At 40.2% G+C, this 26,412-nt stretch overlaps 1 protein-coding gene across 7 annotated transcripts in view; it reads left to right on the forward strand.

The window, feature by feature from the left end:
* Positions 1-26,412, forward strand: part of LOC117763358 (VPS10 domain-containing receptor SorCS1) — a 150,584-nt gene that overhangs the window by 95,686 nt on the left and 28,486 nt on the right. For all 7 annotated transcript variants that reach the window (XR_004614150.1, XR_004614149.1, XM_034588444.1 and 4 more), the window contains exons 4-10: positions 6,580-6,738; positions 15,716-15,789; positions 19,710-19,774; positions 21,080-21,198; positions 21,393-21,482; positions 22,846-23,025; positions 24,020-24,166. Coding sequence is in view for 5 of the 7 variants with exons in the window: in XM_034588444.1 (XP_034444335.1) it covers positions 6,580-6,738; positions 15,716-15,789; positions 19,710-19,774; positions 21,080-21,198; positions 21,393-21,482; positions 22,846-23,025; positions 24,020-24,166 (834 nt within the window). In the remaining 2 variants the exon portion in view is untranslated. The remainder of the gene's footprint in view (positions 1-6,579; positions 6,739-15,715; positions 15,790-19,709; positions 19,775-21,079; positions 21,199-21,392; positions 21,483-22,845; positions 23,026-24,019; positions 24,167-26,412) is intronic.

Below are 26,412 nucleotides of genomic sequence, written 5' to 3' on the forward strand. Positions count from 1 at the left end.
CTGCAGTGATGCTAAATTTAGCTGCAAACTTGTAATTAGACTTAACAGTGCTAACCAATTACAGAGAAACTGGCGTATAGCTTCTATTGTTCTTCTACATGAACAATTTGGATACACAGAAACCATAGTTTTTGAAATTCTGCACTTTGGAAGGCATATGTGAAAGTATCTGTTTTAGTGACTGAACAAGCTGTTTTCATGTGGATGATAAGTAAAATAAACCGCAAAACAAGCTGTGAAAGGTTTATGGCTAAGTTATAAGCAAGCAACTTACAGATCCAGCATTGAGTACTATAGCATTCATTTCAAGTCACATGTCTGTTCCACAGGAATCTAAGTCCAATGTTGGGGCAGGCAGGCGGTGGGGTGTTTGTCTGGTCTGGCGTAGTATGGAAGGTGAATGCATTTGTGGCGCTGCGAGCTGAATGGCGTGGCTAGAGAACTGGCACTCTTGTGAGAGGCACAAGAAATAGCACTAGGGAATTGCTCAACACTGGGAAACTATTGAGCGGCTGAGAGAGTGGATACCTCAGAGCAAGCAGAACAATCTGGTGGTGAGAGGGAGGGGAGCTGGGGTTGCAGACAGCTGTAGAGATGATTGTGAAGCAAGGTAAGCTGTGTCCATGACACACAAACACACAACTCACAAACACATAGGAAAAAAAGGGAAACTTGTGGCCTCAGCCATTTTCTTTTCTCATTTTAACTTTAATTTTGTTCACGTCGTCTAAAGTCTACACATTAGTAATCAGGCAATGGAGCGGTGGTATCAAGGTCCACCAATAAACACGGCCGCATATAAATCTCAGCAATCAATTATGATGTCTAATCCAGTTTTTATAGCATCAGATAACTAATGAAAACCTAATTTACCAGAAACATAAACACAACATATATCTGTAATAACAAACTAAAATAACATAAACCATCTTTGCTAAAGATTTATTTGACGTGACGTGTATTATGGTCCATGTTCAGTCTGCTAACATGGATGAGATAGATGTTATGCTGCAGCCCCGGGGTGTTTGAGATATTTTCTCTGGGCATCTTTCAATATTTTCCCCTGGTTTTGCAGGGAATAATTCATAGATCTTGAAAAACATGGCTTGATTGGCATTAAGGGGACTGAATGTATGCAGGGAAGCTGCATAGAGTGAGGGCAGGGATCGAGTACAAACAAGGCAAAGCACCCATATATTCACATCATTTTTTCCTGAAACAATAAGCTGAATCTTTTTTGTTTTGGCAGATGTCCTCTGGACTTTTCTCATATTTGTTGATAACGAAAGGGTAAAGAATGAATTTTTCATACAATCTCCATAATCTTTAATCTCAATATAGGATTTACACATATCACCAGGGTGTATTGATTTCCATATTTTGATGTGCATAAGTGTGTACAAGTGTGTACACTTTGTGAGGTGTAGACTTTTGTGTAAGATTGCTGAATTATATAGTTTAATCCCCCATTTACTAGAAAGACATCCGGAAATTATAAAGTTGTCTAGTATTCCAGCTGTGCTGCAGTGTCGGGGCATGAACAAAACGTTAATTGGGATTTGTAGTTCAGACAGCGTTTGAGTGCTTTTGATTGGATTGGTCAGCATGTGGCTCACGTATGTGGCATTATACCTGCCTTCAGTGATTGATGAACTGGTGTTAGTGGGTCTGCCCACCACGGCTGCAGTTACCCAAGTGAGTGCTGACAAATGACTCACTAACATGAGGGACTAGAAACACTTTGCAATACGGTGGCATACTGATAAGGATATTGACCGTGAGAGCAGTGTGTATTCTCATTCACTCTGCTGTCTGCACGACATAATGCGCACACACAGATTGTCATGCCAAAGGGCATCTCTGAACCAGATGTAAGTCACTGCGTGTGTGTGTGTCGCAGGGACAGTACTGCCTCTGCACTTGCATCAGAACTTTTATCGACCTGTTGGCAACAAAGGCATCACGAAAAAAACTGGACTCAGGCACAGCTTAGTGGCCTGCAATTTACCAAGCGACACCACATTACAACATTAAACTGGCAAATTAGAAATTGTTTCATAAAATGAATTACATAATTACTTTATTGCAATGAATATGTGGTCATGAGCTTTAGGAAGTGACTAGAGACCCCGTGGTAGACTCCATACTCATTGGAGAAATGATATTTTCGATCTGGCCAGGGAACCTCGGGATCCCCCCGGAGTAGCTGAGTAGCCTTTCTGGAGAGAGGGATGTCTGGAACACCCTGACGGATGGATTGAGAGATGGATTGATTACTACAATAAGCCTAGTTCAAAGCCACAAGATATAAACAATAAAAAAAAAATCAATAACTGTGTTTTTGTTTAGGTCTCGATAAACACTCAAAGCTAAACACTGTTTTAAGTAACTGTACCTGATAAAAATCACAAATGTGTCTCAGAGGAAATTCTGTGCAACATGCAACACCATCTAATGTTATGCTTGATTTGTGAAACATTGAACATGTGAACATTTATTTTGCTGAAGAAAAAACCTTTGAAAGGAAATATAGAAGATAAACATCGAGGCCTCAATAACAGTATGAGGGATCAGTCTTTGGGGACAGTTAGGTGAACACAAGGAGAGTTATTGTATTGAGAAAGACAGTGATAACATAGGTAAGTAAAATGTAAAAAACAATCAATGTGAACTGTAATTATTAACATATTTCCAGTGGAGGGCTTACGGGCAAGAGGTTGAATGGCTTTGATCACCTCCTCTATCTGTGTAATCTCTGCCATGATACTGACAATTGCACACAGTTCTATGTTCTTTTAACATATTAATGCTGTTTTGGGCTAGATTTTGTGAAACAGCCTCTTATTTTAGGGTCAAACACCTTCACTGGCTGTGATGACATGGTTGGCTGCTGTGCGATTATTTGTATTTGCTGGGGCTGTTGTGTTCGACAGAAATCACACACAAGAAAGTTTTTGTGAAGTTTTGTGTATTACAGTTTTTCTCGATTGCTTAAGCACGATTTTTAAAACACTACACACAATTAGCACAAACATACATCCAATTAGCAGAACACCTCAGATCCTTTGCAAAATGAAACACTCTCGTAAAAAAACTATACACTAATTTATCAAAACCATATTTTGTTACCATATGAAACACACACGTTTCATATGACTTAATTCTGTTTGAACCAGTTACACACTGCTGTTGCTAACCTAAAACACTTTTAGCAATTCTACTTCTCAGTGATTAGAGTACTGTAAGTGAAGTACACAGAGAAAGGGCAAATATACAATAAATTCACCAAACACTACACAAGACCAATGCTGCAGACTGATGAAATTATAATTTATTTCTCTCCATATTCCCAAATCAGTCAACATGTCAAAATGGAGAATCACAACAAAACAAAAGGTTTTCATGCTACTACAGTAGTGTGCATAACACTATAAGCTCAGCAAATATCAGACAAACAGAAGATTCTGTATCCAGGACAGGTTACAATGACAGATTTCACTGTAGATCTGCTAAGATCTGAACTCTTAGTCCAGCCTCCCTCAGCCTCAATCCGTGGTTCACGACATGGTCAACTAGTGTTGCGCGAATTTCATTTGATAAATTTGGTCCTCTTCTTCTTTGAGCACGTTCTCCTCCTGCTTCATGTCTTCCTCTTCCTCTTCCTCTTCCTCTGCCTCTTCCTCTTCCTCTTCCTCTTCCTCGGCCTCTACCTCTGGCACGGCCTCCGCCTCTTCCTCTTCCTCCTTCTCCTCCTCCTCCTCCGTGGATTCCCCCTTTCACCCTCACTCTTCTTCTTCTTCTGACTCCTTCCATTTTGGTTGAAGACAGGTGAACTCACCTGCTGCATTTGTATAGTGCTTAAACCTGATTGGTGTGTCTACAATTAAGCAATCATGTGTTTGTGCACCTGATGGCTGTGTTGAACCAATTGGCTCATGGGGGGGGGGGGGGGGGGTCATTTGACAGTCAGTGCTTTAGAATTGCAAGGAAGTGACATCTTGATATTCTTCTGTGTCTAATGTATACAAGTGTGTTTAGTGTTTTGCAGATCACTGTGTGTATTGTTTTGCAAAAAGTGTGAAGCTGACATTGTGCTTACAGTGGTGCAGATCTGGGCCGTTGTTTTGCTCCTTGAGTGTAAGGTTTTGATAATTGTGTAATACTTTTGATTTTAGTGTTTATGCAATCGAAAAAAACTGTAAAGCGAAAAATCATCAAGTTATAACTTGATGTATTTTACATTTTAGCGTTATACAGGTTTGTTTTTTTCTTTTTCTGCTGTGGCATCAATATTCTTCTGTAAAAGCCAAGTGAATTATGAGATACGTATTCGTTGCTTTATTTTTGTGACTTTATCTTACTGTGTTTATCTGTGATATTTTTCAAACTGAACTTGTCCCATTTTCTTGGGATTTTCTGATGGCCTGTGATTAAAAACTGTCCCTCTGTCTTGTATGTTCTGCTGCGCTCATGTAGCATCTTAGAAGTGTGAATAGGTCAAGTTGTGGGCAGATACAGTCTTTAAGGGTGTTGCGGTCCCTGCTGATCGGTCTGGTCTGGTAGATGCTCCGTGTTGGTGAGGCTCCTCCAGTGGTGTTATGTGCTGCTCTTACCACCTGCTGTAGAGCCCTGCGGCGCTGTACTGTGATGCAGCTTTTTAAGTCTAGGGTTTGGATACAGTTGAGATTTGAACCCATGCTGCTACTGAAGCTTGGAATCTCATAACCAACAGCACCCTTTTAACATTACATCTCTCTCTCTGTTGGTGTAACACTTACATGTTCCACTGTGGTGCTTGCTGGGTGGGTATAGTTTAATATCCCCCTGTAAATATCATCCAATGCACGTGCCATTGGTTTGATACTAAGTTTTAGGACAAACAAATCTCACATATGCATTTTATTGCTGGATGCAACCAGTGGCTGAATGTTGACCGATGCTTAACTTATTCTGTTAATGTCAACCAGACACGGAAAAATGCAAATCTCCAAAAGAAACTTAATCCAATGAGCTAATTATTTACCTGACGATGTTGATGAAGGCTCAGTTAATGTTTCATAGTCCTTGGAGGGTTCATCCCCTCCAGTGCTGGTGTTAGCTGCTGCTCCCGCACGAGATCACACACTCATCAGTGTTTCAACGTATTCAGTGATTGAGTGGGCGTTTCCTCATGTCCCCAACATGTTGCCTTGGCCAGCTTTTTATACATTGCCACACTCTTGTCATTACTGGGAATAGCTGTGTTGTCACTTTAATCTTTTCTAACTCTTCTTCTGTTTGGGTTTATTGGAGGTTTGCAAATTGCCACCACTCCCTGATCTCACGTCAGTTTTGCTCTCTTTCTCTCTATGCTCTTATTACTTCCCCAGCCAGACTTGCCCTCGCGTATCTAAATCCGGCATTATTTGTATCTGGCCATTGCCCTTAACATTTCAGAGTTCCATACCCAGAACACTCTCCACTGTGCATCTCTAGAGGCTGCTGAGGAATTTGATTGGCATGCCACATTTCCTCTGCCTTCTCAAGAAATACAGACACTGCTGGGGTTTCCATACCACTTGTGTAGTTATAAGTCTGGGTGAGATCCTCTGGGATGTGAACACTTAGGACAAATGCTGACCAGGCATGTTAGCTGACCACTAAAGACCTGTATGTTGGAATTCAAGTCGTTGGACAATGCATCTTTAACAAGGTCAGGGTGGTTTCTGCCAGGTACCAGTTATAGACATACAAAGTCATAAGCTCACGTGTAATCCAGTATCACTTACAGGCTCACACTGATACCTGCAGTCGATTCATACACCCATAAATGTGTTACAGTAGCACAAGTAACTCTCTGCTACTGTACACTCTTCTAATGATGAGAGTGCCTGTCTTGAAGTCCACTTATTTAATTATGTTTGCATCTGATATTATCTGGGGATATCTTTGTGGTTTTTATTTCTGGGGGCCGTGCCAGAATTTGGCAAAAAATGTTGGACGTTTAAGAAAAGAACGAAGCTCATGGGAAATTAGTGCTTTCCAGGCCTGACTGAGCATGGGCAGCGAGAGTGAAGACAGAGGCAGACGGCAGAAATTGAATTGACGGGACCCACACAGCCATGGTGCTTACGCCAAACAAAGAAATACACACATTTTAGCTGCAAGCGTTTTTACCCGCTAATCTGCAGCCACAGCAATAATGCACTTTATATCACACATATGGTAATCAGGCTTGATTGACTTATCTCCGTGTTTTGTCACACACACACACACACACACACACACACACACACACACACACACACACACACACACACACACACACACACACACACACACACACACAGACAGAAGTGGGTGAGGTGCATACAAGTGAGAAATAATGGATATATTAAACTATAACTCTGCACAATGAAAGTAAGATAGTCTCACACTCCTGCAGTTTAAATGATAGAATATTTGGATGTTGAAATATTTCAGCACCCTCTACCTTTTGTTTGTCACTGTTTTCCTGTGTTTTATTTTTTGTTAAGCTGATTTGCTCTGTTTTGAAACCCCGCTAACTTTGACCCGTATCTGCCCCCCTGCTGTCTCCAGATCATGCTGCTAACTGATCCGGATGTGGAGAGCAGTCTCCTGATCAGCTCCGATGAAGGAGCAACCTACCAGAAGTACCGACTCAACTTTTACATCCTCAGCCTGCTCTTCCATCCTGAGCAGGAGGACTGGATTCTTGCCTACAGCCACGACCAAAAGGTTAGAGAACAAGCAAGACGAGTTTAGCGCTGGGTTGTTTAAGGTTTCAAACTAAGCTGAGTGTTGAGTTGGATATGCAACAACAATCCGGGGATGCATTGCCCCAGAGCGACTTGGATAAATGTGAGATCCTATTACACAAGAGTTTGGCTCAAAGCACACAGTCAGAGTTCATGAAGTTCACTTGAGAGGAAGGTGGATAAGCATGGGTTGTATAATTCAGGTAGTTCCAAATCCACTGATTCAGAACTCTGTGTTCACCAGATAGAGCAAAAGAGATGAAAGGTCTGGATTTTCAGAAGTCAAAGTCTGCACTTACAGATTCTAAAGTTTGACTCTCTGAATCACAATTCTTTATCAGTTGAAAAATAAAACATTTTAAGTCAAACTTATTTCACGTTTATGACAAAGTGAATCTGTGTTTTTACTTTTTTACTTAGTACATCATAATTGTGACCTCCTAACACTGATTGTTATTTGGTACATTTTTCTAAAAGTTAATTTGCATGGTGGAGTTATGAACTATGTACATCCACTAGAACCAATAATATCGTGATTGACCAGAGGATATTTACATGACTTGATTTAGCATTTCTTGACCTTTAGTGTAGCTGGGTGTGTTTGGACCTGCTCAGACCTGGTATTAACATCTGTCTCGAGTGATCCGATCACAAATGTTCACCTCTGAGTTTGTCAGTTCACACCTGGTATTAGAATGCCTCTCCACCTGTATATACAGTGACCACTGGTTGGATCTCACTTACACTCATCTCATTTCTGTTGCAAAGACCGATGATGCTATCTTTAGCCTGTCTGACTTCACTGATGACTTAATATAAAGATTGACGGCATGTCAGCTCCCTTGATTCCCCCCCTGGTGGCAGGCTTCAAGGTGGGACATGGGGCAAACTAGAAAGGTACACGTCAATTCATTTTTTTCCAAACATGGTTTCTGTCAGGTAGCTATGCTTGGAAAGTGGGAGAGCCGTCCTGATTGACAGTTCAGATTGAGTTCAGATTGTTGTATTTGAGGGACTCAGATATTGTGGCTTCTCTCCACTATCACTACTGCATAAAAGACATTTCAAGATGGCAGCACATGTATCCTGGATAATTTGGCCTCTTTTTTGTTGAGTAGTAGAAAGTGGAGACATGTCATTGCAAAACAGACAGGTCAATGCGTTATTTTGGTGTGAGTGTGTGCGTCTATGTGTGAGACAGAAAGAGTGAAGCAAGGAGAGGGACTCAATGCACTGGGCACAGCTCGACAACTCAAATTGTGACCACACCCCAGACCACTTCTTTATGTGGTCTCACTGATCAGATCCTGAATACGTCCTCAATACATCTTGGGTACTTTCACACTTACTGATGTCCACTTGTGATTGGATGACTCGGTGTTAATAGCAGGACCTTTAAATCTGTTGAGCTCAGCAGGGAGGTTCCAGATCTGCAGAGCCAGGTCTCATTCACAATGAACAGCAGCTGCTGTCCCAGGCTTTTGAATCTGCATGTGTGAATGGCCCGTTACACTTGAAATGAAGCTAGACTAGCAATGATGCATTTTGTTAGTGAATGAGTGGTTTTGAACACACAAGTGGAATTTGCACAGATGTGTACAATGTCTTTTTGAGCATGTCCCAATTCTGTTTGAGTCAGGTGCATGAAAATTTCAACTCACAGAGCACCGATCATTTATCATCAGTAGTGTGGACCAAATTTCAGTCTGTTGCACTGAAAACTGTATGACAGTTAACTATATTATATTTATATATTATATAATAATATATATATATATATATATATATATATATAACAAATCCAATTACACATGTACATTTAATTGCTTTTGTGCAGCTGCTTGGGTTCAGACATTTAACATTCGAGAATTAAGGTGAAATAGAACAAATTAAATAGGAAAACCTGTTTATATTTAGGTATCACAGAAACGCATGATTTTGGTTTTATTGCCAGGAATTGTGTGTACTAGATATACAAATTTATAATTGTCTTATTGTAAACTACATCTTCAGAATTACCCTGCCAGAGCTTGGAGACAGTGGAAGTGGTTATTGAATAAATAATCATCTAATATAAGAGGCAGCGTGTGGGTGGGGAGGGTTTTAAGTGAGAACTAGTGACACAGAGAGAAAGACGAGAGAGGTGCAATTTATAGGCATTTTAAAATGGCTGTTTGCATTAATAAAATGCTTTTCTTTCAGCTCAGCCCATTTGGGTCTAATGTTTCAGTTGTGATGAATAATGAAGGCATTCTTCTTTGCTGAGGAGACGTGTAGATGTGTGGTGGTACAGAGTGTGTGTGTGTGTGTGTGTGTGTGTGTGTGTGTGTGTGTGTGTGTGTGTGTGTGTGTGTGTGTGTGCATCTTTACCTTTGAGTTGTTCCTTTCTGGAAGGAATATCACTATTCCCTTGTGAAGTGAGTATGATCCTTCATATGCACATATGCACCTTTCCCATATAGAGCTGAAGTTTGCCGTGTGATGTTTCTAAGTTGCCTGAAACCCATAAGCAAACATCACATTCTTAATTCATTGTCTGCTTGTCTTTTCAACCTGTTTTATAATTCATTTCCAAATGACTGTCTATAACTTACTATATACTGAGTAAATAAGGGTCTGGCATTCCGAACCACTCTGAAATAATAATCATAAACCAATGATCTGATGGTGTTTATGGGTTTGAAGTCATCATCAGCATATTATGTATTAAAATAATTGTGCATCACTTATATTTAGGGCCTGAGCACCGACGGTGGTAGGCCCTATTGAAATTGTAAGGATTATTATTATTATTATTATTGTAACCCAAATGAATTGGCTTTTTGAGGGCTTTCATTTATATTGAGACCAATCCCTAGGAAAAAAATGATCTTTTCTACCAATTCTTCTGCCCAGTCCAGTTCGTACTGGTTCTACACTGGCATGTGGTTCCTTCAGGATGTATAGCCACATATTTGCACTGACAGTCTGGCATCAACAATGGCCCACACGGCTTTCATATCTTACCAAACTAACCGGCAGCCACTACATTGACAAAGGCACTTGAGTTACTGTGTGGCTAAGATACACCTGCTTTAAGCAGTGCGGCCGGTGACTGACCCGTTTTCCCCTCAGGGCTTACAGAGCTGTATTGCACATGCTCAGTAACACAAAGCCTTTTTATCTAACTCCACTGGACTAGCCTTGAGTCTGCATCTGCAGATAGCACTCTAGAGGAAATAGAGTGCATGGGGCTTATCAGATTTGTTAATGTACCAAAGTTAGGCAACAGATGCCTGTTAGCCTCTTGTACTTGGTTGATGGACATCTATTATCCATAATAATCATAGTGTGAGTGGGGTACACTCTCAACAGGTCGTAAGACATGCATACAAAGTACATGCAAAGACAAGAAACGATTCACAACAGTTCACAATCATTCACTCTCACAAGTCTCCAATAACCTATCCCCCAACAAACACATGGCTCTTGTTTTTTTTGAATTATCACATTATCAGTAAGTAGAGTCAAATGCTTCTAGGTTTCAAATGATTTCACATTCATTTTGCCAGCACCTAAATAATACTTTGAGGATAATGATGTACTGTATATGTTTATAATTTCAGGCTCCAGGCTCGGGTTCACTGAGGGAACACAACACTCAAACTTCTGAGCTATTTTTAAAGGAGGTCAGGGTAAATTATAAGTTAACAAAACATGATATGCACAATGCAGGATTTAGTTTTTTGAATGTTGAAAGTAAAAACGTGAATGTACATTATACACATGAAAATGTCTTCGGGAGTTACAGGGCTAAATGGAAAAGGTCGAAGATTGCCGTCTGTGCTGTGCATACTTCATTTTAACAGTTGAAGGACCTCTCAAAAAATAATTGCATTTTTGGTGCTCATTGGTTCGGGGAAATATTTTTGGACAAATGTGGCTTTGCTTTTTCCAATTAAGACAAGTATTTACTTGTCCGCAACAGTTTAGCTATTTTTGTAAACCTCCACCGGAGGCAGTATAAGTCTGCCAAGAGATGCAATCTATAGCTCATATTGAACAGGAAATAATTCCCCATCATATGTCATTTGACAAGTAACAAAATTAAGAAGTGACAAAGAAATCTGAAAATAACTCTGCATTTACAGCTGCATTATATAGACACAACCTAAAGCGTATGCATGGCAAAGTAATCCATGATCATAAGGTAGTAATGATGTCATATGTGGTATAGGCTATTGTAGTAATGCATTTACCTTTGCAACCAATACGATTAGACACATACTCTGCAGCTTATTTAGAATAAGCATCCATTCATTATCATAAATTATAAATATCATGATAATAAAAAATAATGAATACAAAACCTGAATAGAGTAGAGTGCATTCCGCTGTCAAGGCCCAACAGTCCACCTTAAGTTCAAACAATTTGCACACAGTCATAGATATCAGTCCCCTATACATGGCTGATTTTATTTTGTTTTTCATCAAGATCCATGAATTATTTCCTGGGAAATTGATTAGAATGTCAGAAAACACAAAGTTAAAGTAAGTAAGAAAATATTCCTGGAAAATGTAATGGGTTCTATCTTGACCCACATTCCATCCTTCCATCTAACCCTAACCCCATAATCTAGGAAACAAACAGACAAAACAACAAACGATCACAAAGAAACCGGGGTGAAAACACAGCCGACTTGCCTGGGGTCAATACTTGTTCCCTTGTGACTGCTAAACTGAAGGATTCTCCATGTATGCACATTTCCAAGGGGCCCTAACCCTACACATGTCCGCGTGATGCAATGACTATAACAAACCACAGTTCACTAGCTGTGTTTTAAGTTCTTTGGTCACTCCCTCTGTGCACTCCTATGTGGCAGGTGCCGACTTGCTCCCTCCACTCACCTCCTCACGCACCCCCTCCCCTCACCCGTGTCCAGCCTCACATGCGTCGTCTCTGCCACAAAACTGCTTCTCTTTCAATTTCCCTGGCCTCCTTTTGGCAGTGCTGCTGCATTTGTTGATTGAGATACCTTTGGAGGTTGTGGAGGCTGCTCTGTCCCACCCCACCCCCATCTCCTGCTCTCCACCTCTACACTGTCACTTGCTTGGCTACAAACTAACTTGCGGTGGGAGGATAATTAGTCAAAGTGATTTCCTGCAACCCTCCTCCCCCTCCCCTCACCCCTATACCTCCCAGGCTAACCCCCTCCAGCTTGCATCTGCTTAGCACAGCTTGGCATGGGAGTCATGGAAATCTCATCACCTGTGCGGTTGTTCACTCTCTGCTTGACACGAGAATACACACAAACCAGATGCAATAGTCACAGGGAATAGATGAACAGTGCGCATATGCCCGTTGTGGAACGATCCAATGAAGCGAACACGTCAAATGAAAATATATTTACTACGCCTCATGTCAGGACTGCAATAAAGTCACACTTCACTGTTTTTTACTGTCATCCTCGAAGGTGTGGGGAAATGTTAAATCATTAATTGAGCAGTAATTCTTGTCTATGAGCCCATGACTTCTGGTTGTTGCTAATATGAAATATCAATGTGAAAGTAACTGTGGCGATGATATGAAAACAAAACAAAAGCCTCTTCATTGCAGTGCTTTGTGGTTCAGCCATATGCATTATGAATGTTTTATCAATAGAATAGGTTTACTAATAGGATTCCTCATGGCTGCATACTATTGTAGATTTTAAATAACAGTTTTCCATCATCTATTGCCGAATGTAAAAACGGCAGCAGCCCCACGCCACAATCCTGAACCAGTGCTGTTTGTGATTCTAACACTCAAAACAGGGGATTTAATGATTTGATACTAGTGATTGTCTGTCGGGGATGTGATCTCATGAGCAGCTTTTAAATGCAGGCCAACACTTTGCCCTTCAGAAGAGAGTAAATAAATACAATTAGAAAATAAATTAATATAAACAACAGTGTCTCATTTTTTTCTTATCTGCTATTAAACGATTGTTGACACGCTATGCATGGCTGCTCATGCTTTAAATGGAAAAAGTCCAGCATGAAACAACTGGAGGAGTTCTACGCTTTTTTAAATTCCAGCTGTAAGCTACAGAGTAAACAGATTAGTCAGAGAATGCAGGTGTGTTTGGAGACAAAGGAGTCAATGGGGTTCATTTACACAGCAGCAGAATATATGAGGGGGAAATATAGTTTGACTTGATGCAGCACTTTAAGAGTTGCTACACCGAAATTATAAAAATTTCATATTTTTCCACTTAGTTTTAGCTAATTCTACTAGAAATTATGTTTCGTTTCAAGTAAACTGCAAGACATCGCATGTTATGGCTGACTGCAAGAAGGTCCCCTGTTCAAATCCTGGTTCGTTAGGCTGGCGACAGTCAAGGGTGAACCCCGCCTCTCTCCCAATGTCAACTGGGATTGGCTCCAGCGGCCTACCTTCAAATGATAAGCAGTATAGATAATGGAAAGATAATATAAGAGGCATTTTATTTGTTGAATGAATGAAGTGGTATATTTAACTGCAGTGGGGTCAGTGGTGGTTGTGCAGGATGCAGAGCGAACAACGAAATGTACTAAGAAAAGCAATTTGGTTAAAATTGTAGTTTCGTCGAAATATAAATAACCATGTTTTGTCATAGGTCAAAATTACATAACTTCTGTGCATGTGGGGCTCAGCATGTAAGATGTCCTAACTTTCTAAAAGCTTTTTCCTGCTGAAAACGTTTGCCTGCTGCATCTAGACACACAGTTTATGAAAGCAGAGAATAGGTGTGGAACCTCTCAGTTGATCCTTGATTTCTAAGGGGCTTATGTCTCACAACATACCCATAACCAATCAGGGCAGCAAAATGCAAAGTGATGTTAATGTTAAGAGACTACAGTGTAAAGCAGTTGCTTGTTAGAGAAGATGTACTGTCCAATTCAGTTAATTACTATCTTAATTGCAAGCTGTGTCGCAATTCATGTTCCTTGGTCTTTTAACATGTGTGGTCTTTAGTTGTTGGGTCTGTGCTTTTCCATCCTGAAACATTTGTTTTTGTTTTGTTTTTTCACAGTTTTGCTTCTGTAGTGTGTTCGGAAGGTCCAGAGTTTCTGTGGATTTAATACTGTCAGCGCATGTCTGAAAGCAGCTTTATACTCTGGAAGACGTAGAAATCTCAGATACTTGACTTGATTAATTCTTTTAGTTACAGATTTGAACTTAAATCAGCGGAAATGAGGACCTGCGGAATCTCAATGGAACAATTGTGGGAACAAATTAAGACACATGCATTCTTATGTATGTGGACAATTACTGTAGTTCCATCACACAGAGATTTCACATGCTGCCTCTGCCCTTTCTGTGCACTGAGGTAGAATCTGAGCAATCCAGTGATTTACTGACGAGTGAACAATGGCTGTATTGAGACCACCCGCCACGCTGTGGATCCCCTCTCCCTCTCCCTCTCCCTCTCCCATTCACACGCTTGTTACAGCCGCAGCCACATTTCTTTAGTTCAGGGAACCCTGCATCCTGCACATATTTCTTTACAGTTCCATTATTAACGTGCTTTTTATTGTATATGCCCCTGTGGGCCTCTGCAGTAATGAATATTTGTAAGAGAAAGGCATACAATTTTTTCAACCATAAGTGTCGTGCATGCCACGTTATTTGTCTGTGTTTGAATCTGATTTAAATTCTAATCCAATTTAGGATCCAATTTTAAATAAAGAACCTGTAAGTACGTGTGTGTGTGCAATGGGTGTGGGCTATTGGGTACACATTTCAGACTACAGGCAACTGGGGACACAGCCGTGTCGCCAGTTGTTGATTTTTGGATTACTGGTTGAGGTTAGGGTCATTAGGAGCAGCTGGGAATACGACTCCACCCCAGTAATTCATATCAACCATCAGACTGCTAATATTGTGGATTATTCTTTTTTGTTGATGTAACAGGTGAACAAGTTGTAAATATGGCTGCTCTGTAGATCCGGGGGGATCTAGGTTGTTCAGGTTACAAACTACAAATATGTACTGCTTACCAACAAATATATATTGTTTTTAAATATGAAAAAAATACACAAATTTTAAATATAAAAAATATAATATGTTATTACAGGAGAAATTGGAAACTGTGCTCTCTTTCTCTCTCTTCCTATAATCAACAATGGATGCTGATTATTATTAGATTGTTATTATTATTAATATTATTATTATTAATAATAATAATGATTATAAATGATTATTATAGGCTATTATTGATGAACATTATCGAAGGCAAACTCAGTGGAAAAAGACAGGGTTGGCAGCAGCAGCAGTGTGAAAGCCGCCGTGCACATATGAGGTGTTGAAAGAAGTCTTCCAACTCCTGCTTGTTATATCACCACTGGTCAAGTTTACTGCTGAAGATTCAGGTCAGAACCAGCCTCAGGTCACCGGGTGCTCTCGACGAGCTGCTTGCCCCCGGATAAAGGTTCAGGGTAGGGGCAGGCAAGGGGTTACGGTCAGAGGATTAGGGTCCACGAAGTCTCTAGGATATTAATGCAACTCCATATCTCTAAAACTGCCCTTTGACAAAGCATGTGAGGACAATTCGGCCAGCCCTCGCCTTATTCAATGGACTATTTGACTGATAAGACTTGGTTTGAAGGTTCAGTTTAGAATTAGGTATCATTTGGGTTTGAGTTCCATTGATACGGTTGAGGTCAGGGGATGGGTCTAGTGTTCTTACAAATGAAGTAGTACAACCGTTTGTGTGTGTGTGTGCCTGTGAGACCCTGTGAGAGAGCCGATCTCCCTCTCATTGTTCCTCTGCAGCTGTTTGAAGGATGATTGAGGTACTGAGTCAATGTGTGAAAGCAAACCCAAGTGCCTTTTAAAAAGGCAAACATAGCATTTGATAGTAAGGCAGCTTGTGTTGCACAGAATTGTAAATTTGATCGGCTGTTAAGATGCTATGTGAATAAAAACTCAGTGATGCCTGCTTGTCTTTCTGCAGCTCTACAGCTCAGTGGAGTTCGGGAGGAGGTGGCAACTGGTGCATGAGAGAGTGGCTCCGAATCGCTTCTACTGGTGAGTACACAGGTCTGGACATGGTTACATTTTGAAGTAGCACACACAAATTTAACTTCAAGTGTGTATTGGTGGCCTGCCCAAGAAAATTGTTCTTTGGATGAAAATTTGATAGAATTATGCAATAACATTGTGCTCCCTGTTTTTGTGTTGTTGTTGTTGTTTTTTGAATAAACAAGCCCTTGTAAAAAGTTTATCATTAACTTGAACTATTTAGCTCCCACTTAGTAAGATAGTTACATCAGCCACATGCATAACATTACTAAATATTTCTCAAACAAGGGTCTTGTTTTCAATATATGTACTGTGTTTTTTCCATTGTGAATTATGTGTGTATTGTTGAGCCCTGCAAAAGGAGCATTTCTGTCACTTTGGGACTGACAAAAAAGTCTATCTATCTATCTATCTATCTATCTATCTATCTATCTATCTGTCTGTCTATCTATCTGTCTGTCTGTCTGTCTGTCTGTCTGTCTGTCTGTCTGTCTGTCTGTATATCTATCTATCTATCTATCTATCTATCTATCTATCTATCTATCTATCTATCTGTCTGTCTGTCTGTCTGTCTGTATATCTATCTATCTATCTATCTATCTATCTATCTATCTATCTATCTATCCTTCTATCCTTCTATCTATCTATCTATCTATCTATCTATCTATCTATCCTTCTATCTATCCTTCTATCCTTTTATCTATCTATCTATCCTTCTATCTATCCTTATATCCTTCTATCCTTCTATCCTTCTATCTATCTATCTATCTATCTATCTATCTATCTATCTATCTATCCTTTTATATATCTCTCCATCCTTCTATCTATCCTTCTATCCTTTTATCTATCTATCTATCCTTCTATCTATCCTTCTATCCTTTTATCTATCTATCTATCCTTCTATCTATCCTTCTATCCTTCTATCTATCTATCTATCTATCTATCTATCTATCTATCTATCTATCTATCTATCTATCTATCTATCTATCTGTCTGTCTGTCTGTCTATCTATCTATCTATCTATCTATCTATCTATCTATCTATCTATCCTTTTATATATCTCTCTATCATTCTATCTATCCTTCTATCCTTTTATCTATCTATCTATCCTTCTATCTATCCTTTTATCTATCTATCTATCCTTCTATCCTTCTATCTATCTATCTATCTATCTATCTATCTATCTATCTATCTATCTATCTATCTATCCATCCATCCATCTATCCGTTCTTATATATCTCTTCTGGTTTAGCTTTCTGCAGGTTACAATCACGTAGTCCTGAGGTTCCTGAACAAAGCCAACAGACTAATGACAATTTCATCAATTTGACCTAAAGACACAAGTGCCTCCCAATGTCTCAAACCTAAACCAAGGTCAAACTAGATCAAACTACACAGGTAGGACATTCCCTTGGTATTAAAGGCCATTTGGTTAATTCAGAAAAACTACAACAGTTTTTTATTTTTTATTTTGATATAATAATCCCATTAATTCGGAAACAAGAGTTGATTTTTTTTCTCTCAAATGAATGAATATGGCTCCATAGCTTTCGAACCAGCTGGTTTTTGACCTATGCTGAGCGACTATAGCTGCTAATCAATAGCAGGAGAATGTTCTAGAGAGAACTCACCTCTCTCTCGGTCTTCTTGAACCAATCAAAACTACAGATGCCATTCTCCAGACACCAACATGATACAGAAAGAGGCATTCATAATAATGTACCCCTTTATACAGAGAGCATAGTAACAAGACAGCAGTCAAGCAAATGTATTGGAATAGCAGACACATTTCAAGTGATGCTAATGAATATTCAATATAAAACAGATTAATTTGTCAGTCATATTGTACTGATGTATTTGCCTTTCTGGATTTGGTCAGTTCCAGATGTCTGGAAAACTACTGAGACCAGTTCCTGACAACATAAAGCTCCAATGTGTCTATTTGTCATCAACACTGTATTTCATGCAATTGATGCACTTTTGATTTGTTGCTAAGAAGAAAAAACTGTAACTGCCTGGAAACTAAAGCTAATGTTGAATTAAAATCCAAGTGAAGAGCAGCTCTGACACTGTGTATGTCCTGGACAGACTTAGTCACTCTGCTCCACAGAGTGAAGAGTTGATGAGCCAGAGAGGTTTTTAAGATTTCCATTATTCATGTGTCTGACATGCCTGATCTTCCTCTGTGGCAGACAGTTACTTTATATGACTGACAGTGTGCAGCTATAGAGGGAAGCTTCAAAATGAGTCTTTAGTTAAGTCTTAGTATTGGTTTCCTTTTTACAGGGTGTAAATAATCTGTTCCGCCTCAGCAAAGCCTTTAAACCCAAATTATGACATACTGCTCTCTTTATTTGTTGTCATTCCTATTCTTTCAGATGCATGCATATCTTTAGTTATTACATTCACCATCACTGTGACCTGCTCTTCCATGCTTTCCCCAGCTAAACAGTTTCACCACCACACAGGTGCTTCTCTAACCCAGTGGTGTCTGCCCCCGACACTGTTTCTAACATAAGACAAAAAGCTTTTGCCTCAGCAAACTGCGGAGGAACTGTCAGGGTAGTAACAAGCTGGGCAGCCAGGAGTGAAGGGAGCCTGGAGGGCTGATGCTGCAGAAGCTGTCAGAGATCTATTTTAGGACGCACACTGTGCGGTAGGTGTGGTGGAAGCCCTGATAATGAGGCTGCAGAGGGAGCTTACGTCTGCTGCACATGTGGCCACCAAACATGTAAGGAAGATGAAGAGTGTAAGCGTATTATTGGGTCGACCTGAGCAGTGCTCCGCCACACAGCGCCGGTCGGTGTGAAGTGGAACAAACGGTGCTCTACATTTCTCAGCTAATCAGTTTGTGAGCTTATTGTGTGCAGTCATAAAATGTTCTGCTAAACATGTGACCATGCATATCCCTTCAAAAAAACACGTGCAGCTGCCCGTGTGCGATATTTTGCAAGGCATCAGCTCCATCTCACTTCCAAGTGCTGTTGTTTTTCCACCTGTTCCCATGCCAAGTCTCCACAGAGACCACACAGCTGCCCAAACCGGTGTCACACATAGACACCACTGGAGGCACAGCGACTTAAAAGCCGAGGTTTGCCTCCCAAGCTTAAACAAACCGTATAGCTCCGCTAACTCAAAGACTTTGTCTCTGACTGCCTACCACTGCTCTTAGGTACCTGAATGGATTATTCAGGAAAAAATGGAAATGTAAATTTGGATAAGTAGGCCATCATATTCACAGTTGTGTTTCATCTGGGAAATGACCAATACTACCGATAAGTATAATGATTAGAGGCTATGGTGGTCTCTCTCTCTCACTGTGTCTGCTTCTCATTCCTCTCACACGGACCCCTTTTATTTCTCTCCCCATTTATGTGTGTGCTACCTGTCCACACATTCTCTCTCTCTCTCTCTCTCTCTCCACCTCCCCGTCTCTCTCGCCCCTCCATGTGTGTTCTGCCTTTGCTTCTCCTCTGATCCCCCAGTCTTTTTAATACATATTTAATGCCGTAATGATTATATGCTATTCCAACTGCGGGCATCCCGACTGTAGCGAGAAAATCAATGGCTTTTCCTCTTCTAATGATGTTAGGAAACATCCTCCTCCATCTTTCTATGGGGGGGAAGGGACCTTCTGGGGCCTCTGAACATTTAGATCACTCAGTAAACCTGAGGTCTTTCTTCTCCTTACACTTTAAACTGCCAATGACGATGAAGACATACATGTGGTAATTTATGCTGCCAATTGCTTGCTGATGTTTACTGCAACTGTCATAGCACTTGTCCAACCCACGCTGTAGCTATACATTTGTCTGACTTTGCAGCATGCAATCGCTCAGGTCAGACAGCATCCACGGTAGGTAGCACCTGCCCAACAGCAAAAGACCAGCAGTGATGTTCCTGAAACACATTTGTCCTCCTTTCAGGTCGAAAATGGGTCTGGACAAAGAGCCGGGCCTAATTCACCTGGAAACCAGCATCTCTGAAGGACGTGAGTAATTGAATTCCGAGTTCAGCTCTCCATTTTCTGCTGTCTTTGTACTGTACCCTGAGCATTGTCCTAAAGTAGAGAGGAACCAGGAGTTGTGTGGACAATTCTGCTGAAGGGTAATGCAAAGGGACAACGCAAATGGCCAAGTCTGGGGACACACAATGACAATGGAGAGAAAAGTAATGCATATATTAGAATGCTTTTAAAAGCAAGTGATTTAGCTCAGTGGCCAAGAAATGTCACTTATTCTCCTGAATGACAATGAACACTGGGATATTGTAGGTTGATATATAGAATTTGACTTAATTTCCTTACGACATCTGATGTCAGAATCTTTCGAAAAAAGTACATTGTCAGTTTTTTTTTTGTCCCCATAATTCCTCCAATTTATTATTAAGATTATTCTCCCCGAGCCATTTACGATTTAGACTTTTAAGTAATGGTATAAACAAATTATATATTTGCAATACATTTAGTAAACTTTTGAAATCATGTTTTGAAGGGGATCTCCGTCTTTTTAAACAGTTTATAGTCTTGGGAGAGTGACTGTAAAAAGCACTTTACTAACATAGTGTATATTTTATAGTATAATGTATCATGTGATTTCATCAGGGGATGATGATGTCATTAGGTGGTAATCTTGACCTGGGTTTTGATCACGTGCATTATGAGAAATTAAAGAGTCAACAGTTATGAAGTTGAAACCATATCAGGCACGACAAGATTCGGCTGCAACGATTTAAGCCCTTCTTCTTTCAGTCGCAACGCAAAGCTGATGGAGTGCCCTTTTAATACTCAATAAATACCACATCCTTTTTCAGTTCGCTCATTTTTCAAAAAGCTCTCAAGGTATCGTTGCCATCTTTCTGTGAGAACACCCTCTTTGAGGCCAACACAACAGACAGAGACAGCCATGCAAACACACACAGCAAACATTAGTTGTGTCAGATGTTACAGTTGCATAGCCAGAGACTATCACTATTGATCATGTGCGCGTGGAGGAAGCCAACACTTTTTTGGCAGAGGCTAACACGTGGGGACAGGTCTCTCCCAGCGCTGCGATTGAAGGCAAAGAAAGCAATTGGCCTCTGTGGTCATCTGTCTTCCCCTCTGCCCGGCTCCTCCCTTACTGGGACCACTTTATTGACACGAGTAATGTAGGAAGCCTAAGGAGGCCGCTTGGCTCTGGGTGAAGGCTGCCTTTCTTCATTGGCTAATAACATTGCAGAAGCCATGGCTTGACATGTGTGCTTGTGTGTGTCTTTGTGTGTGTGTGTTTGTTTGTGTGTGTTTGTGTGGGAGCAGAGGCACTGTATGTCACCTGCAAGCTGCAGAACTGCACAGATGCCAACAAGGGCAAACCATTCCCAGGCTACATTGACCCCAATTCTCTGGTGGTGCAAGATGAGTATGTCTTTGTCCAGGTGGGTAATTGGCCAGTTTACTCTGTGAAAAACATTGTTACAGTGTATGAGGTACGAAGTGTGAGGATATTGCAAGACATTTTTCAAGGTCATTGTTAGACAGGTGCTGTAAGTGTAGCTTTATGTGTCCCTGTGGTGACTTTATTCTACGCGTCTCTCCAAATGTTTACACTCGACGCCTTCATCACCTTAAGGTATCTACTGCGGGGAGGCCAATCTACTACGTGTCTGCTAAAAGAGACGTCTTTACCCCGATGAAGCTGCCCAAGTACACCCTACCCAAGGTAAGTAACATATCTGCACCTTAACATTACATCAAAATGAACGGATTTGAGAATAATTAACTGATATTTGGTGAGAGTCCATATCTCATCATCTGTCACCAAGGGTACATGGGAGGAATGTAAAGCTGCAGCCTGTGGACGTTCTCTGCATGCCGAGGCACACATCAGTACGCTCCCAGCCCTGTTCGCTTACGTGGACTAAAGTTGCAGTAATGCGCTGCCTCTGTGTGACTCTCCTTTTTGTTATTTACGGGCAAATCAAGACCAAAAGCAACTCTCAACAGTGTTCCCAGAGTTGTTATTCCGTGCTGCTCTGCGTCGAACACAGCCTTGCCTGTCACGTCCTCCATTGACAATTAAACATGTTTTATTCAATCAAGCCCCGGGCCCCCCTCCCCGGTTGATGTCTGCTCACTGCAAGGTGCTATTGGCACAGTGAGAGGCAGATGAAGAACAGAACCGAACAGCATGGCCTCGGCTGCATAATCTCTGCCCGATAAGCCTGGCGTAGTGTTAATGACTGCCGTATCCTCTGAGTTCAAATATGTGACTGCAGAAGATGTAACATATCTGATTGTTGCATATGATTAAACCCAGCAGGTGTCTAAGAACAGTATACAATATAAAAGTTTATTATTCCTTATTGGCACGTACAGCATCCTGAGAGGTGATGTTAATTACATATAAGGGTGTATTCAGATTAAATGTATTTGTATTGAATTAATTTCAGATCCATTTAAATGTCTAATCTTAGTACTTACACAGTGTTCTTAAGAGAGTTTGCTGCATCTATATTACAATGTACTGTAGATTTTAATGCACTAATATGTTGGCACTTAATGCTGCCACATCCTGCAGTTTCTGTTTAGAACAAGATGTTTAGTTTTAATGAAACCCTTTGCACATTATAACATGATGTATTTTATTTTATAATGACAAATTATTAACTTTTATTATAAGAACAAATCAATTGGCATATTATAAATTGGTTAACAAACTATGCAAACATTCCTTGCAGTGACATGATAAGTTGGTATCAAATGTTTTAACAGGAACACAGCGTGTTCCCTGGGTGAGGACGTTGTCAGCATAGTGCTTCCGTCATGACAAAAAATATGTACTTAGTTTCTCACCATTCTGACAAGATCATATTAATGCTGGAACAAATCCTTTTCATGTTATTATGACAGATTTTATTCTGAACAATCATATACCACAGCACAGATATAAGCTAAAAACAAGTATCCACATAAAAGCTGCACATAAAACAAAACAGAATGATAAGGGACTGATAAAGAATAATATACAACACTGTGGTTATCTAGTGTGCCATTGTTATCCCATACATTTCTCTCTCGGCCAGGACCTGCATGTGATCAGTACGGATGAGAACCGTGTGGTGGCAGCCGTGCAGGAGTGGAACCAAAACGAAACCTACAACCTGTATGTGTCCGACACGTCAGGGGTCTACTACACGCTGGCTCTGGAGAATGTGGTCAGCAGCATGGGCCACGAGGGCAACGTCATGGTCAATCTATATGAGGTAAAGAAACAACCCATTTGGTTGCAAATGGCATGATATCAAATCTGTACTTGAACATATAACACCATGCTGGGAATCAACTTTGGTCTTTAGTGTTGGATTTGTACGCTGCACATGAGGCCTCTTTCTATCTCCAGGTCTGCAGCATCAAACAAAGGGCCTGCTTGATGAGTGCCTAGCCTGCAAGTTATTATGAACAGTGATCAATATTTTAGAGCTTGGCGACAGAGATGATGAAACGTGCTTCTTTTGTCATTGTGGGAAAAAAGACCCTGCTGCGGTAGGCCTACAGTCTTCAGAGCACATTGTGTGAATACGAAGCAGCTTCAAAGTGCTGACATCAACAAAGGCTAGAGGGGATTGTGCCAGGGATATAAATTTTTGGGAGGCTGAGATTATTTCTTTCTTTGATGAATAACTGCAGATATTACTTCACAAAATGCATCTAATCCAAAAAAGGGGGGAAAAATTAAGTGAGTTAAAGAGCTAATGCTGAAGCTGTGGCTCCAGTGTGCAGGTAGGGTATTTAAAGACATATCAGCAGTACAAGTTGAATGGAGAGGTCTACCTGAATCCGAAAAGGAAGCTGTTAGTGATGCCGCTCATGCCTTCCTGTGGCCTCCGCGGTAGAATCAAATCCACCCTCTTGATTGGGGTCACCACCCAAAATGTAGAATATGCTAAATCTCTCCTCCAAGGGAGATTGAAGTATGTGACAATTACCAAAGTAGAGTTACTTTGCCTGATGCGACTGTCACTGATTCAATTCTGCATCCCTTCACTTATTCCTGTGAGCCACAAGCGAGGAGTCAGATTCATTTAGGACACACATTGATTACTCACAAGCTCCCAGACAGTCGATCATTTTCCACTCAGTGTGTGTGACTTTATGTGGCTCTGTTGCCACATAAAGTACAGACGGTACGGACGAGGCTAGCACACGTGGCTGCGTTGTCCCCGGAGCTGTGAGCTGCTTTTTTTTCTAATTTCCCAGGTAGCGGGAATAAAAGGGATGTTCCTGGCCAACAGGAAGACGGATAACCAAGTAAAGACGCACATCACCTACAACAGAGGCAGAGACTGGAGGCTGCTGCAGGCGCCGAGCAAAGACCTGAGGGGCAACAACATTCACTGTGTGCTAGTGAGTGTCTATCCGCGAGTTCATGCATGTTTTTTTATAAGTGTGCACTTCCATCAAAGAGGGGCCTTGACAGGAGTTGACTGATCCCAGCAGCAATGAGAGGCCGAGCTCAAAAAAGAGCAGCGCCCGTCAAAGCTGAGTGCTCCGAGGCTGCTGAGCAGAAAGGTCAGCCATTTTGATTCAGTCCAATAAGCTGACCTCCCATTTAAGAAACACAGACAGAAAGAGGTGTCAGGCAGAGAAGACAATGCTGTCTGTTTTTTTTGTTTTTTTTATCTGTCTTAGTATCTCAAAGTTGGCTGCTTCTCGTAGTCGATCTGACTCAAGGTCTGGAATTTTAAATACACAATCTAACAGTGTATCACTCTCTGCTAATATTTGTAAAAGAGTTATAGCCAGACTCAGAGGATAACATAGATCTGATGTATCTTCATCTAACATGTCGGCCATTCTGTCAAACTGTTGTCCAACATCCAAAAAATGTATTGAGCATTTATGTTTGTAAATATCAGATCTTTACTTAACTCTTTTTTTCTATTGAAACTCAGAATAATATTTGAGATAGCAATATGCTTAATGCATATAAAAAATTAAATGTATCGAGAACTTTTATTCTGGAGCCTTTTGTTTTAACACTAACACCCAATTTAGAAAATTGTATTAAAATCTAAATATTTTATTTTTGTAGGTTTTTTTCGCAAAAATATATTTTTTAATATTTTTTAAAGCAAAGTTAATTTAATGTATTTTTATCAAGAATTTTAATGTAAAAATAAATTTTTACACTACATTTTCATGTCACTACTGTTTTAAGTTTTAATCCATGGGCTGAGATGAATTTTAGCCATACTAATATTCTTGACCAGGAAGTGTGTGTGCCCTCTCTCATGGCTCCATGGTGAGGAGCTGTGTCCCACCTTTTTGAAATAAATTTAGTCACAAGTCTGGATTTCAGTGGGAAACTATAGGTTTCGCTTGAATGCAGTGGTTCAGCAGATGTATCGGACAATCTACAACTGATCCAATAATAATAATAATAATAATAATAATAATTGTATTTGAATAGCACTTATCTAAACAAGGTTGCAAAGTGCTTCAGAAGTTCAATGGCAAAAAATGAATGAATAAAAAGGTACTCAATTCAGTTCAATTTTCAGCAACAAATCATAACATTAAGGTTGAGAACTTAAAATGTATAGAGAACCCCAACAGTTCCCACAATGAGCAGCACTTTTGTGACTATGGAGAGAAAAAAACTCCCTCATTACTGGAAGAAACCTGTAGAACCAGACTCAATGTGGGTAATTCATCAAAGAATGTAGAAACTGGAAAAGTAGGAAATCAAAAGTTGGGAAAATGTAGGAAGACTCGGGGTGTAAAAGGATAAAACAGGAAAGAGTAAAGGTTAAATGTGTTCATTGATGATCCTTGTAAAAAAAAATGTTTTAAATGATTCTCAGAACGTCCACATTGTCAGATGTTTATTTATGGTCGAAAATCAATGTGTTTGTGCACATTGTCTCTTCTCTCTGCTCTCCTCAACATCCACTCTATCCTACAGCTCTGCAGGGAGGAGTAATCTGACATCCAGATACTGCTCTGTGTTGACATTTACCATCAGATGTGTGTCTGCTGTATGTGTTGCCTGCATATGTGCAGCTGACATTCTGTGTTACTACCAACACATTACTGTCAATATAAATATAAATTGTATATTGTGAGATATAACAGATATGACAGTCAAGAAAAAAAACGTTTTAAATACAACGAATCTTATAAATTACACTTGAAAAAATGGAATATAAAATATATTGGCATGGGTTTACCTGTGAAAACGTGAAAACAAAAGCAGAGAAATGAAAACTAAATTTAAATAAGACAATGTAACCCTTCCAATTATAATGTATATTATTGTGTTTTCGTTGTGACCAATGTCGGGGGGGTTGGGGCTAGGGGTAATAAAATCCATATGAAAATAATAAGAGAATCAACTGTAACTGCAATTCACATGTATTAAAAGTTTAGGGAAAAGACACTTCGTATTCAAAGATGTTTGCAGCACTGATTTGAGCTAATTCGGTAGAATTGCCCATATATGAAAATCATCAACCTCCTTTGATAAACCAATTAGTGATTCTGTGGCATGCCTCGCCTTCCACCCATATTACACAGTCATTTGTCAGGAAATGTCAGAGTTTTAATAAACCTCTAAACAGCCCGTCACAACATGGCCTGCACCACTGGCA

This window comes from Hippoglossus hippoglossus, chromosome 1, assembly GCF_009819705.1.
Source record: "Hippoglossus hippoglossus isolate fHipHip1 chromosome 1, fHipHip1.pri, whole genome shotgun sequence".
NCBI lineage: Eukaryota > Metazoa > Chordata > Actinopteri > Pleuronectiformes > Pleuronectidae > Hippoglossus > Hippoglossus hippoglossus.